Here is a 15,212-nt window from a genome sequence, read left to right on the forward strand (position 1 = left end):
AGGTCTATACATTACAATGTCAGATTCCTATATACAAGTAAGGCTGTGTCCAGACAGTGTCAAAACAAGTAACAAGGTCAGAAAAAAAAATCAAATTCTAGGGTCTGTACACAGATTACCATATACATAATTAAGGTTATGGATTGCAGATGATCTCAAAAGTAATATCTGTATACAAAAATATAGATAAAAGTAAAAGATAAGAGTTCTTCAATATGTAAACATCAATCGACAAAGCAATACACTTAAACTTAGTTTTCAGCTATGGCTCACTTATTTCCACTTCATTCCATTACAAATGAAAAGCCTGATACCCAGTGAAGTGAAGTGACTTGATAAGGTCACCATATATTGGAGGCAAAATGGACTAAAAGCCCAAATGTCTAGACCTTCAGCCGACTGTCTCATTTTCAGACATCTAATAAAGATAAAGGTAAGACACCTAGAGGTCTCCAGGATGTTATGACCATTCACATGTCCATTCATTTTTCACATTTGACAATTATTTTTCAAGCGCTATTATTAGGTTCAGCATTTGGGTACAAGGAATAAGGCCTAGTCTTGTGCTTAAGGAGGTTTCTGTTTGATGGGGAAAGCACCTTGATCCAGTGCACTCGGTGCAGAGACAGAGGTAAGCATAGGTATTATGCAAGCATAGGGAAGCAACAAGGAAAACAGTCTTAGAAAATTGGGGCATGCTTCTGCTGGAGATGGGAAATGCGAGTGGAGACCTGAGGAACCAGAAGAGTCAGCCAGGGTAAAGAGGGGTCAGCAGCATGCCAGGGGTGAGAAAGAGACTCTTCGAGGCCTGCAGGTGAGACAGTTAAGCACTTCTGGGAAACTGTAACTGGTGTTCAAGGGCTGATGTACAGAGTTTTAGAATTGGATGGAAGAGAAAGATAGCATCATAAGCAGGAGCCACATGTAATCTGAACCATGCAAAACGGTTTGGGTTGCTCTTGCGAAGCAAGAATGCGAAGCTCTTACAAGTTTGCAAAAGGGGAGATTTACATTTTAGCAAAATCCCTCTGCTTTAAAGTGGAGACTGGATCCCAGAGTGGAGAGGACTCAGAGCAGGGTGGCAGCTGACCCCTGTGGAAATGTGGTAGGAGTGAGAAGTGAATGTTTGTGCACCAGGCTTACAAGACACAACAGTCAGAGAATCAATCTTCAACTCCAGGAAGTTTGTTTCGTTGTTTAGTGTGTAGTCACTGATTGACTGCAAACTTCTGATGAGGTCAAGAGCCCTGCAGAGATGCATCCAAATATAGGAGACACACCTCAGACTCTATTGATCAGAGGACAGGCAAACAGCAGGGAAGTGGGGTCCTGCATTTGTGCTTCTAGGATGTCTCAGGAGGAAAAGCAACAGAACGTTCAACTTATGCATGTCCTAAAACCTATCATTTAATTTCGCTTTTAACTGATTTTTTGATAAAGCTACTATCTCTTTCTTGAAATTTTAGTTCTTTGTTATTCAAGGAACATGACTGTTCAAAAACCAACCAATTACAAGGAATATAGATTGCAACATCCAAATAATAGCAATCTTCAGACTTTCAGAGAGCCTCTAAAAATGTATTGTTTTCTATTTACTCAATGGGATAATTCACTCGGAAGGAAAAATTGGGAGTTGATAGTATATGATTTTTGAAGTCAAAATTGAGAAAAACAAAATCTTCACAAATTTATGGTAACCCTGCACAATTTTTAATACATGAACAGCAATGTTCCTCCCTTTCATTTATGGCTGAAATGCTTACAGGCCGTTCAGGCCCCAGGAACTCCCATCTTCACAAATGCCCATTTCTCCTTTTCCCTGTGCTTGAAAACTTAGAGCAAAGGGGGATTTTTGCTACCTAGCAACTTCAGAATAAAAACACAATTTTATGGTACCAGAGAAGAAAGGTGGCAGTCGGCTGGCATTGGGGTTGGGATTTGGGAGCTGGGAGAAAGAGGATGCTTTCAGCAGGAAAAGTCTGCTATACCAAGAGGCTGCAGAGGCAAAGCATTCTGCATGTAATTTGGAGTTCTGAACTCTTTTTAGAAAAAAATACTTCAAGTTCAAATTTGAATTTAAAACATAGGTATAGGGCAGCCCCCATGGCACAGCGATTTAACGCCGCCTGCAGCCTGGGGTGTGATCCTGGAGACCCGGGATCGAGTCCCACGTCGGGCTCCCTGCATGGAGCCTGCTTCTCCCTCTGCCTGTGTCTCTGCCTCTCTCTCTCTCTCTCTCTCTCTGTATCTCTGTGAATAAATAAATAAATATTTAAAAATAATAATAAAATTCTTAAAAAAAATAAAGCATAGGTATATGTGTGTAGATATGTCCACAGAACTACAGTTTGTTGTTTTAAACAATAGGAAATGTGCACCTACTATGTGCCAGGCTTGGGGAGGGGTGGTGGTAAGGGAGATTTTCTTAGTAGTTCATAGTCTATCAAAATAAACAGATGAATGAATATATATATATACACACACACATATATATATATAACCATGCAATACAAGAGTTGCATTTTTGGATACAATAGAAGCATATTTCAAAGGATATGGGAAGTACAGAGAATTAACTCTGCCTGAGGAAGGCAGCTTTGGAATAAATCTTGAAAGATGAACAGTGGCCTTTTAGGGCAAGGGGCAGTAACATTGTCAAGACACAGAAATATGAAAAACCATGATGAAACATAAACCATTTATGTGAGAATTTAGAAGCTTTGGGCAATGGAAAGTTCCAGCAGTGAGTGACGTGGCCTGTGTTTGGAAACATGATGACTTGGTGTGGCACTTGTGGGGGTTTGGGCTGGGGGACTAGCCAGGAATGGCCAAACCCAGGCAAGTGATTAAGAGGGCCTGAGCTGGGACTGTGGCCAGGGACAGACAGGCGCAAAGCAGACAGGAGGCCTGGTACCTGTTGACTGAATGTTGGTTGGGGATGCAGAGGAGAGAGAGGCCAGCCCAACTTGTTGATATTGGAGCTGATATTTTGGTCTCCATCCATCTGACTCAATTGGTTTGGAAGTCGGAATACAGGGAAGGGATATGAATAATTGATCATTCTCGAAAATCTAATTCACAGTGAATGCTAATTCATAGTATATATACTTGACTCTCTGCAATATTTATTTATTTATTTATTTGAGAGAGAGAGAGAGCGAGAGAGAGAGCGCACCAGCAGGGGGAGGGGCAGAGAGAGAGGGAGAAGCAGGCTCCCACCTGAGAAGGGAGCCTGACGTGGGACTTGATTCCAGGACCCTAGGATCGTGACTGGAGCCCAAGGCAGACACTTACCCCGCTCAGCCACCGAGGCGCCCCTGCAATGAATTTTTAGACTTAACAGTATATTCATGGATAACATTAAACACTTTAGCAACTGGAACAGCATGGCACAGTCCTTAAACCAGTTCCACATAGCCAGCATCCGCTGTGAGTGGCGACCCAGATGTGTCAAGGACATCCTTCCGGCACCATCAGCGTGGCTCTGTCGCATTCTTTGTATTAGAAGTATGGAGTTGCAAAGCCTGGCATGCACCACAATTCCTCAGCCATCCTGTACCGGTGGGTGGTCAGCTTCTATTACTTTGCTGCCATGGATAATGCCACAGTGAACATTCTGTAGAACTGTAGATCTACACCCTCCGGCTTTGAAAACACTTCTACGTTTCGTTGGATTTCATTTTCTCCTACCTAACATTTGCCTCCTCTACTTAATTTGGCACTGCAGATAATTGATTTTGAGTGTAGACCAATGTGTAAGCAAATTCAAGGCGGGCTTACCAGTAATTCTTCCAAGGCCTGGTACCCTTGACCCAGCTTCCCCAGCCAGATGTGCTCCCACGCTGTGGCCAATCAAGTGAACTTTAGAAGGAGAATATCCAAATTTTTTCTGATAGGATTTTTAAAGGAAAACAGAACAAATATTTTTAGAAGACCAGGAAAAATGGCTTAAATGTTCTTGACATATGCTTGACATGTTTGTCCTTCTCATATACAGGATGGGGACTAGTCAACGGACAAAGTGACCCCCACATCCCCCTTGTCTGGCTGAAGGAGAAAGCACCAGGCAGGCTTGGAGGAATGCCTCCTGTCAGGTTCTTCTCCCTGTGCTAAGGGGCCTCAGGGTCCTCAGGAATAGAACAGCCCAGCCACTGCCTCCGTGGCTTCCAGCCCATGCCCATTCTTCTGGAGACCCAGCACACTTCAAACACAGGTCAAGTATAGTCGTGCCCAGGCTGGTACCCATCTTACCTGTGTCCATCTCCTCCAGTTGAGGGCAACTCTACACATGTCTGGGTTGACTTCGGTTTTCAAAGAGGAGTTTTCAAGAATATTCACAAAATGACTATATGCTTAAGAGTTCACACACACACACACACACACACACAACTTAAAGAGGAAAATAAGAGCAAGCATTTTTAAGTTTCATCTAAGCTTTGAGTTCTCTTGATGAGAACAGTGAAAATCAAGCAGTTGCCTTCACTTGGATGAATTTGTCATTTGATCAAATGTTCCGCCTTTTTCCCCACCAGTAATAACAATATTATGTGCTGCTTTTTAAAGAGTGTTTTCAAAAAAAAAAAAAAAAAAAAAAGTATTTTCACTCATTTACACATCAATGGCTGCCCAGGATGTCTCCTGGTCATTAGGAGACCCTTTCCTCCATTGCTGCCATCCTTTTATTATTTTTCCTTTTCTCTTCTCTTTTCTTTTCTTTTCTTTTCTTTTCTTTTCTTTTCTTTTCTTTTCTTTTCTTTCTTTACTTTTCTTTTCTTTTCTTTTCTTTTCTTTTCTTTTCTTTTCTTTCTTTTCTTTTCTTTTAAATTTAAATTTAAATTCAATTTGCCAACATATAGTATAACATCCATGCTCATCACCTCACGAGCCTGCCTTAATGCCAGTCACCCCGTTACCCCATCCCCCACCCACCTCCCCTTCTGCAACCCTTTGTTTCCCAGAGTCAGGACCCCTTTTAATCTCTGCTTTCTTTCTGTCTTTCTTCCTTTATGGCCTGGTATCTGAGATCAGCCCTCTTCCCCCTTCTCCTCCTCTGTCCCCATTGATTCACTGAACATGTACCTCAGCAAGTGCTTTCCCCTTCAGTTCAGCAAACACTTCCTCTCCTACAAGCCACTGCTCTTTATTTCCTGGGCCTAGAAGAGCCCACAGCCCAAGCTCCAGGATCAGTGAAAAAATTCACAAAAACTTAGGACAAGTTTTTCTCTGAAGAGGAAATGAATCTGATTTCATCCTTTGAATGCAAGGACCCATTCTAGGTACCTCCTGCTGCCCTGGTCTCCCCTGACAGCAGGAAGAGCAGACAAGCAGTGTGGGGGCACAGGTGAGTACTTGGCTCCCTGATTCCTCTCCAGCTGCTTCCTCCTTGTGCTCAGGATTCCAGTATCACCTCCCCTGGCTGCCCATCTAGGTGAGCTGCTGCTCCAGTCTCCCTCCATCCCATTGCCTTGGACTTCTTTATGGAACCGTCTCCACACATTATGAAAGAAGAAACACTTTCTCACTCACTGCGGATCTTCAGCATCTAGAACAGTGCCTAGCCCACAGCCAGCGCAGAGAAAAGTATTTGTTGAATGAATGAGTGAGCCTTCCTCCTTAAGAGTCTGAAAGCGTCATAAATCTTTAGATTTTACTTCACTGCATTCTATGGTGGGAAATTACTTTCTATAATGGGAGGGCATTTGGAGATTTATAAATGTCTCTGGGTATATCCCTCATAAATAGCAAAGTCTATTTTATTCTTTTAGAAAATGTATAGGTTATTGTGCCTGGACTGGACTGTAGACCTAACTAATTCACTGCCACAGAGCCCAATTTCTGTGGGAAAATGTATTTCACATTCTAAACAAATAGCATTCGTCTAATGGGAACAGTTTATAAACATTAAGGATAGGTTTACAATGCAATGAAAACTAACCAGCAGGAGAGAGGGTCCTACACGCTGACCCTAGAAGCGACCTTGGGGGTGGGGTTAAGGGTGGGGAAGCATTTGGTGAAGAGCCTGTGAAGAGACATTGCCACCAAGTGGTGCTTTGCAGAACCACAGGCACTTCTTTCCCAAGAAGTAATTTCCCTTATCTGCTCACCATACACGAATGATTAATATCTCACATGTTCAGAACGCGTGTAAGCTAACAAAAAAGCAAAAAAAAAAAAAAAAAAAAAAAGAGACCCAAATTCTTGGTATTATGATGCAAAACTAATTAAACATGATTTTTGGAAAAGCAACTTTTCTTACCGTGAGAACATCAATAAAATATGCCACCTCAGCACCAACAACTCGGAGATTGTTTACAGCATGGATGTACTCCAGCGAACCGTTAATCCAGTCTATGTTAATGCAGTTCACATCTTCTACTTGTAGTAACGCCTGGTATAAAGATTTATTATAAGTATTTAAGAAATAATAATTAAAGAAAGCCAAAGTGACTGAGCAACAGCTTCCATTATAAGAAATAACACTACCAAATATTGAGAACCTACTGCATGCTAGGTCCTGTCCTAACCCTTTTACCTATATTGATTTATTTAATCCTCTTTTACAAATAAGGAATCCAAAGCACAGATAGGTTAATTAAACTTGCCCACGACCATGATAAGTAGAACCATGGTATAAATTCAGGCATCTGACTCTACTATATGGCCTTACAAATAATTAATTGCTTACTATGTTAGCAGTCTATTAATCTTGAGTGTAAGAGAGAAAAATTAATTTCTTGGAGTGAACCTGGAAGATTTTTTTCCCTTAAGTGAGAAATTTATCATATCATTCAATCTTTCATCAAAAGTGAGAATTTATCAAAGAATAATTACAAAGAAATATGCTCCCATTATAATCTATGCAATTTATAATAAGTGAGCAGAAATGGGGCCTTGGGACAGGGACAATGTAACTGAATGGACAAATTCCCATGAATATGCATTAATATATGCAAAGTACATTCCTGTTAAATATACAGGTTTTACACTAGAATGAAGAAGAGTTTATTCACATCATACATGGCACATGTCTTGCTGCCACTTTCCATCTGATTTCCATCCAGGTATGTTGATGCGGGTCACCTTGTCTGTTCCAAAGTGCGAGGTTTGGATAGTTAGATAATTAACTGCACTGATCTCCTATTTCAAGTGAAAAGAGATTAAGGTAAAATAATAATTCAAAATTATTTGACGTTTAGTAGAATTATTCTAACTCTGCTCAAAAGTCTTCCACTAAATTTAACAGCCTTCTTTAATATATTTTTTACCAAAGAAATAGTTACTGCTACACATTGCAAAGTACCAAGAAATTATTAATGCATTATAAAATACAATATACACATTTAATCACAAGGCAAGGAAAGAAAAGTATTTGATTTTAAGGCAAGGTTTATAAGACGATGCTGGGTCAGTTTCAATCAGGACTTCCATCAGCCTTACATTTGTATAGTAAATCTCTGTTGTCAATAATGTGCTATTTGAGGCTTAGAAGCACGCTACAAAAGTGGCAAAACAGATTGTTCACCCCACTTTACAAGTGAGGAATAAAGGTGAGGATCTCATCACATGAGTACAATAGTATATTAAAGATAATTTTATGTAATTGCCTTAAATCTCCTTTTGTGTTTCTTGTATTTTGTTGGATTGTTTTTATAACCAACCAAACTCACTTTAAGTGACACTATGAATTTAAAGTGATTTTGTTATTAAGAGAAAAATGAAAAGGCACAATGCAGGTAATGCTCAAAATTCTATTTTGAGAAAAAAAATGAACACTCTAATCAGCAAATTGCAGGTTTGACAATGGTGAATCCTATAACAAAGAGCCTTCAAACAAAGAGCCTATTACTAGCTACCTGTGTTTAATAGTAACATGCAAATTAATCATACAACTTGCTGGCTAGTTAAAGTATCTTCGAGATAGTAAGCAGTGATGAGAATCTTAAGTTGGTTTATGCAGTAACTATTATATAGTTATGCTTGTATCTGCCCATGCGCCAGGACTTGTTCTAAGCACTTTATAGTGTAGTTCATTTTAACACAACACTGAGGTAGGTACTAACTACAGATTAGGAGAGGGCACAAATGAGAAATCAAGTCACTTGTCCAAAAGTGCTCCAGCTAAGGAGCCCTGGAGTGGGGGGCTGAAACCCACATGGTCTTTCTCTGAAGCCATATGTTCCACCACTGAGCTCTCAAGTTGGGATCTGATCATACTGTTTTATACTGATAGGGCCCAGAGCAGATGTGGATTTGCTGATGTATCTGGGTTTCCTGGAAGCACTGCTCTGCTACATAATGGAATCCAAGTGCAAAAACATTTGTCCATCTATATATCTAAAAGAATCCAGATGTTAATTCCAACTCCAGCTGGAGCTCCTTAAACACCAACTATATTTCTATTTCTATGTCAAAAAAAAAAAAAAAAAAGCAAATCAATTTGGGAAAGAGGTCTTGGGAGAAAAAGTTTTTTTTTTAATCTTTCCCCATCGTGAGAATAGCTGGATATGGGGCCTTGTGAAAGCTTCAAAGTGGCAATCTGACACGTATTGTGGGATCAAAGCATCCTCCACTGTCATGAAAGCCTTAAAGAATTTAATAAAGTAGGAAAGATAGAAAAACACTTTTGTTCACTTCATATTCAATCTGGCACACCCCTGTGAAATGGCATACTAACCCAGAAAACAGGAAACTCAAAACAACATCATATAATCAAGTCCAAGAAGACACCTCAGCTTCTGCTGCCACAAGCACAGAACCATACAAGGGCATTGGGACAGAACAGGTTACCCTCAACAAGGGCTAGTTAAGGTCACAATGTTTAACTGGGTGCTCAGGCCTTTACTTTTAATGTTCGTTGAGGAATCATAGAACCTAACTGATCTGAGATCAACCCATTCTACAAAGCATGACTACACTCTAGGTGATCTCATTTGTTAGTAAATCAAAAGCAGCCACCAGTTAGGTATGTCCCAGCCTTGAGAAAAGCTGCAGGCCCAGAGACTACTACTAATTATGCAAAATATGTGTCACCACTAGTGACTGTATGAGCCACTCTGGGGGATGGCAGGTTGGATTTATTCTTGCAGAAATGTAGCTGGGAAGACTTATGACTCTCAGAAGAGTCAAGTTTATTGCACCATGTTTAGCTTTAACAATTCCTCCCTCCGAGAAAAGAGTATGTTAACATTGCATGGTTAACTTCTGCTTTGTCATGCACGAAGTCAGATTTGCACAGTGTAGCATGTGAGTCAAGCCTGGGGCAATTCAGGTTTTTAGTACTGTACCTTGACTTATCCTATATCCTCACTGTTGGTACAAAACACGCTGACTCCAAGACTCAGGCTTCCATCCATTGCATAATTCAGGTACAGATCTGGTTTGTTGTGTTTTTTTTTTTTTTTTTCCAAATGGAAGGGAGTGGAAAATATGTGAGGAATACTGCCTTTATGGTCACCTTATTAGGAGAGTGCTTGGTGTCTGATATTTTTTCATTGCCTTTAGCATGGTCCAGATTCTCCTAAAGACTGACCTTCACCACTTGTTTTAGTGCCTGTGCTCTGCGAGTGTTCAAGTGCCTGGCCACTATGCAGAAGGATAAAGGACCAATGAGTCCTAAGTGGATTGAGGGACAAGACCAGGGGATATAGTTAGTCCTGAATGCACACACACATCCTAACCAGCTTACTGAAGGTGCTCCGAAACATTTGTATTCAACATAGATTCTCTTTACATTAAAAAAAAATTGTGGTAAAATATACATAATATAGAAATTAACATCTTAATCATTTTTAAGTACACAATTTAGCAACATTAAGCCACTAGTATTGTTGTACAAACATCAGCTCCATCCCTCTTGAATTTTTTATCATTCCAAACTGAAATCCTACACCTTTTTTTTTTAAAGAGTTTATTCTTTCATTCACGAGAGACACACAGAGAGAGGCAGAGACATAGGCAGAGGGAGAAGAAGGACCCCAGGATCACGACCTCAGCCGAAGGCAGAAGTTCAACTACTGAGCCACCCAGGCATCCAGAAATCCTACATCTTTAAATAGTAACTCTCCATTTTTCCCTCCTCCAGTCCCTGGTAACTATTATGCTACTTTTCTATCTCTACGAATTTGACTATTCTAGGTGTTTCACGTAACGGGAATTATACAATGTTTGTCCTTTTGTGTCTAGCTTATCTAATTTAGCAAAAATGTTTTCAAGGTTTTTCCATATTGTAGCATCTACCACAATTTCATTTCTTTTTAACACTGAGCAATATTCCTCTCTCTGATTTTTAATAGTTATAGAAATCACACTTTTGAGTACACTTTCTTTGTAAACTTCTCTGTACCCAAAAGTAGGACTTTTCTTCTTTGTTTTAGATAGAGCTGTCATCTACAGAGCAAATGGCATATTCAGTGAAGAGCCCGGTACCCATACGTGTGTGTGTGTGTGTGTGTGTGTGTGTGTGTCTATTAAGTGGACAGCTACAAATCAGAGTCTGTTTGTGTGGTGCGAAGGCAGAGCAGAGGCTATCTTGGCTAAATCTGATGGAAAGTAAGCCTCAAGGTTATACAGATGCAGGAAAAGACTGGAAATGATCTTGCTCTGGAGAATGCTCTTGCCCCACCTGGGTCTAGTATCATGCTTTTTTTTTTTTTTTTTTCCTCTGCCTCTGAGATCATATCACTCTTTGGGCTTCAACTCTCACCTCTAGTTAAGACACTTTGGAATCTCTTTTTCCAGCTCTAGACTGCCCACTGAGCTATAAGACAAAACTTTTTGATAGCCTGCCCGAAACTCACTGGTCCAAAATATAACTCATTCTCCAGCATCCTCAATCAAATTTTCTTGACAAGGGGGTCATTATTCTTCCTATGACTCATGTATAAGATCTCAGGACAGCTTATGATGTTTATCATGTCAGTTTTCTATTGTCATACTCATGCTCATTCTCTGGCTCAGGCTAGTTCTCTGAGTCTGATCCAAACTGCACTATAGTTTTCTAGCAATCTCAAAGAGAACTTTCTGTGGTGGTGGAAATATCCTATATTTGCACTGTCCAAAATGGTAGCCACTAGCCACTTGGAGCTACTGAGCACTTGATGGGTGGTTGGTGCAGCCAAAAACTGAATTTTTAATTTTATTCAATTTTAATACCTACGTAGCTCATGGTTACCATATTGGGTGGCAGGGTACTAAACGGTCTGGCAATCACCTGCAGGCTCTCCCGGATCTGGTCAAGAAGGTGCACTGTAACCAGGGTAAATATGCTACAGCTTCTTTAAAAATTCCCAGTGGGGGACTCACGGCTCACAGGATGAACTCCAAAGACCCCAGGAAGGGGTTATATAATTTGTCTCTAAACTACTTTTCTAACTAACTCCATATTTGAGGACTTCCTTTCCATCCCCAGTCTAACTCAACATGTTGTATTCATCAGATGTACTCTGCAGGCTCTCTCCTGTATGAATTTGTCCACCCTGGTTCATTTGTCATTTCCCTGTATGTCTCTGCTTATGCAAGCCCTGCCCATCCTGCAGGACACACCTCAAACAGGTGTCTTCCTCAAAGCCTTTCCTGGCTCCCATCCTACCCCCAAGGGGAAGGTAAGTCCTTCCTCACCACGCTCCCAGATTCTTTTGGTTGTATCTTATGTAACAGGTCATCATCTGTGCTGCAACAGAGGTTAATTATTTATATACCCTATTTCCCCTAATATAATAAATTTGGGATACTATCTTGTTTATTCAATTTAATACATAATAGTTACTTTGTTCACAGTCTTACACGTGAAAGGCTCTCAATTAATACATTAATTGAATGAAGTATCAAATTTACCTCATATGAAACAATAGATTCAGAGTAGTCTTTATATTTAGATACTAGGACAAATAAGATGACAAGAAAACCTGGCTCACAACACTAAATAAAAATATTTGCCTGAAAGTCAGTAGTTTATGACAGGGTAAGTTAGTGAACCTAGGTCTTCTGTATCTAGAGCTACATCTTCTATTTTAGAAAAACCTGTGTATGAAGGCAGCAAGTGAGCTTACCTGATAAGCTTTGGGATTATGTCTAGTGTAGAGCAGAAAGCGAGTATTTATCTCCTCTGGAGACCAGGGCAAACCTGCCAACTGTCTTGACCAAGTCCCAGTCCATGGTAAACCATCTTTAAAGCACCCCACCCTTTCATAGCAAACTTCTTTTCCTGCAGCAAAAAGATGGAGTGTCAGTATTGTAGGAACCAGGCCCAGAGAGAGGCTGTGTTTCCCACCATGAGGGTTCACTGAAATAAGCGTTTAAGTTAAGCAAGTCTGGCTCAGGAAGACTCTCTTTAAAATATGTTCTCCTTTCCCCTTCCCATATTATTTCTGACCATGACTTTGTAGATCACAGTGTGGCAGAGGAGAGCATTGTGGCTTTGGAATCAGACATTCCTGGCTTTGGGCAATTCTTTTACCTTAAGAGTTTCCATTTCTTCCTCTGCAAAGTGAAGTTAATCCCACTTACCTTACAGCCTTAATAGAAAGACTAAATGAACTATTACATAGGACAGCCCTTGTGAATGGACGTAAGAGGGGATACTGTGAATTCCCTGAATTCCTGCCTTTTCTTATGAGACTGAAAGTTTTTGATGAAAGGGATCTTGGAGTCCCCAGAGCCTAGCACTATGCCTGAGTAAGAGTCCAGCATAGGTCTCCCAAGAGTATAGTTGACAGCAAAGGTCTATTCAGTTGTAACCAAGTCTCTTTCTTCTGGCGCTCACCTCACTCATCTCTACAAAGAGAAGCTTTCGGGAAACTGAGTCTTAATGTTTCTGTCATCCACTGACTGATTTACCTTTTCAACATGGCCTTTCTTTTTCACTTAATAGTCAAAAACAACTTCATTTCTCTGCTGTTTAAGGGAGGAATAATATTATTCAATAATAATTATTATTATTTATTCAATTTATTATTATGTATTAAATTGATTTTCATTTATTCATTTTGTGACTATTAGTACCGGAGGAGCTCTTTGAAGTCTTGAATTTGAGAGTTTTCTTTTATCACTTACCAAAAAATGTTGAATAAGTCTTTCACTTTTGAGTACATCGGATTTTACTTTAAAATTTTAGGAGAGTTTGCGTTTTCTCCATTCCCTAATCTCATTGTTTTAATGAGATTCCGTAATAAATATAAAGAGAGAGAATAGGGAATAACAATTTTTTTAATCAAAGAAGTGTTTGTACATTAAAAAGAAATTGTAGATGATCAAATATCCCTTGCTCACCCCCAAACTCAGCTCTCTCTCCAGAGGCGGCAGTTCTTCTGGTGGTTACCCCCATATGTATATATAACGTGCTTACACTGCCAAGGTTTGATTTATTAACTTTAGTCACACATGATCTATTAACTTGCTTCAATAATAAATGAGGATTTAACCCACCTATCATTAGGATCAGCCAAGATCAGGGCAAGAAACAAATCACAATGGTTATTTTAACTGTGAGAGTTTAATAGAATGAATTGTTATCAATCAGGTATTGAAGGCAAAAAGGAGGACCATGTAGTAGCTCCGATGTGACAACTGCAGGGAGCAGCTTCTATCAGGGGGCTGGTGAAAGACACAGAAGAGGTTCAGTTATTCAAATGAGGAAACTTGGAGGAAGGGCTGTTAACCTGGGGGAGGGGTGCTGTCTCCAGAGCTGGGGTTTGGTCCCTGAAGAGAGGGACTATATGGCTAGTGCTGGCATCTGTGAGTGGGCACCGTGCACCTGGTTCTGAGACTTTTAGAACAGCTGCAAACTGGAGCCACCTGCTGCTATTGGATGATTGTTCATGCAGGGGTGAAAAGTCATTGCTGGAAAAACACTGACAGGAACCAGGAGCCAATAGGAAGGAACACCTCCCTTCTCCCACATGGAGCCTCAGTGTCCCTCTAGCATCCCTACCAACAGCACTTCTCTGAGAGTGGCTGAACAGGGTGAACTATGGTTGTGCATCCCAGGCTGGCCAGGCAAGGGCTGGCCTGAAGCTCAGGACAAGAGCTCCTACAGGTCCTGCTGTCCATTGTCTCAATTCTTCCTCCTATGACACTATTTTTAGCTCATTAATTGGCTTTCACTGTAAACTTAAATAGTAACCTTTTTTTTTTTTTTTTTTTTTTTTTTTTGAGAGAGAGAGAGAGAGCGCACGCGTGCATAGAGGCAGGAGGGGCAGAGGAAGAGGGAGAGAGAGAATCTTAAGCAGCCTTCATTACCCAGCATGGAGCCCAACGCAGGGCTCAATATCAAGACTCTGAGATCAGGACCTGAGCTGAAATCAAGAGTAGGATGCCTAACCAAGTGAGCCACCCCAGGCGCTCCAGTAATCTTCTGTTTCTTGATCCATACCTCCTACTCCTCATAACTTGGCTGCCTACCTTTGCAAGACAAGTTTTAAGCCATGTTGCCTGTCTTCCTCCCATCTTCCAAGATTTGCCAGCTGCACTTTGACTTTCATACCGTCAAAGTTGATAACATTCAGACTTTGTTCTATAATCATAATTAAGTCTTTCATGTTTTGTCTGTAGGCTGGCTCCAAAAAATTGAATGTCAATAAACAGAATTTATATTATTATGACTAGATAAATATTTTTCCTTTCAGAGCCAGCTAGCATGCTATAATTACATTTCCTTGTCTGCACTCTTTATTCAGTTTCCCATTCCTTTCAAAGGAGAATATTCAAATGAATTATCTTTTCATAGACATGAAGTGCTCAAGATCAGTGTCATTTTAGTTTGCTCCATATTTGGATCATGATTTTCTTGTGCTGTTTTCATTTTCCTGGATTCTCTGGTGCCTTTGTTTTTCTAGTTGCAAGAGTAAACATGTGCCCTCTTCAATGTATCCCTAGTATAGTACGGCTCCTCCATCAATATTTCTCCTGCCTGGAATCTATTCTGTTTTTTCTGTTGAAGCCCACATCTATCCAGTTCTTATTTGGACCAATGAGTTCATGTTCGATCGTGCCCTTTTAAAAAAGATTTATTTATTTGAGATAGAAAGCATTGGTGGGGAGGGGCAGAGGGAGAGGGAAAGAGAGAATCTCAAGCAGACTCTACATTCAGCAAGAGCCTGACTTGGGGCTCCATCTCATGACCCCGAGATCATGACTTGAGCAGAAATCAAGAATTGGATGCTTAACCAACTGAGTTACCCCGGTGCCCCTGGATCATGCCTTTCTAATTATAACCT

The 15,212-nt window shown here is 40.4% G+C and overlaps 1 protein-coding gene across 1 annotated transcript in view; it reads right to left on the reverse strand.

Moving 5' to 3' along the window:
- PNLIPRP3 (pancreatic lipase related protein 3) overlaps positions 1 to 14,534 on the reverse strand; it is a 28,408-nt gene extending 13,874 nt beyond the window's left edge. Inside the window, exons 1-5 of the mRNA XM_072804750.1 lie at positions 14,480 to 14,534; positions 12,048 to 12,202; positions 7,018 to 7,137; positions 6,257 to 6,388; positions 3,781 to 3,889 (exon numbers count right to left, since the gene is read on the reverse strand). Of these exons, the coding sequence (XP_072660851.1) occupies positions 3,781 to 3,889; positions 6,257 to 6,388; positions 7,018 to 7,137; positions 12,048 to 12,202; positions 14,480 to 14,534 (571 nt within the window). The remainder of the gene's footprint in view (positions 1 to 3,780; positions 3,890 to 6,256; positions 6,389 to 7,017; positions 7,138 to 12,047; positions 12,203 to 14,479) is intronic.
- Between the last annotated feature and the right edge of the window lie 678 nt (positions 14,535 to 15,212).

The sequence above is a fragment of the Canis lupus genome, chromosome 29 (assembly GCF_048164855.1).
Source record: "Canis lupus baileyi chromosome 29, mCanLup2.hap1, whole genome shotgun sequence".
NCBI lineage: Eukaryota > Metazoa > Chordata > Mammalia > Carnivora > Canidae > Canis > Canis lupus.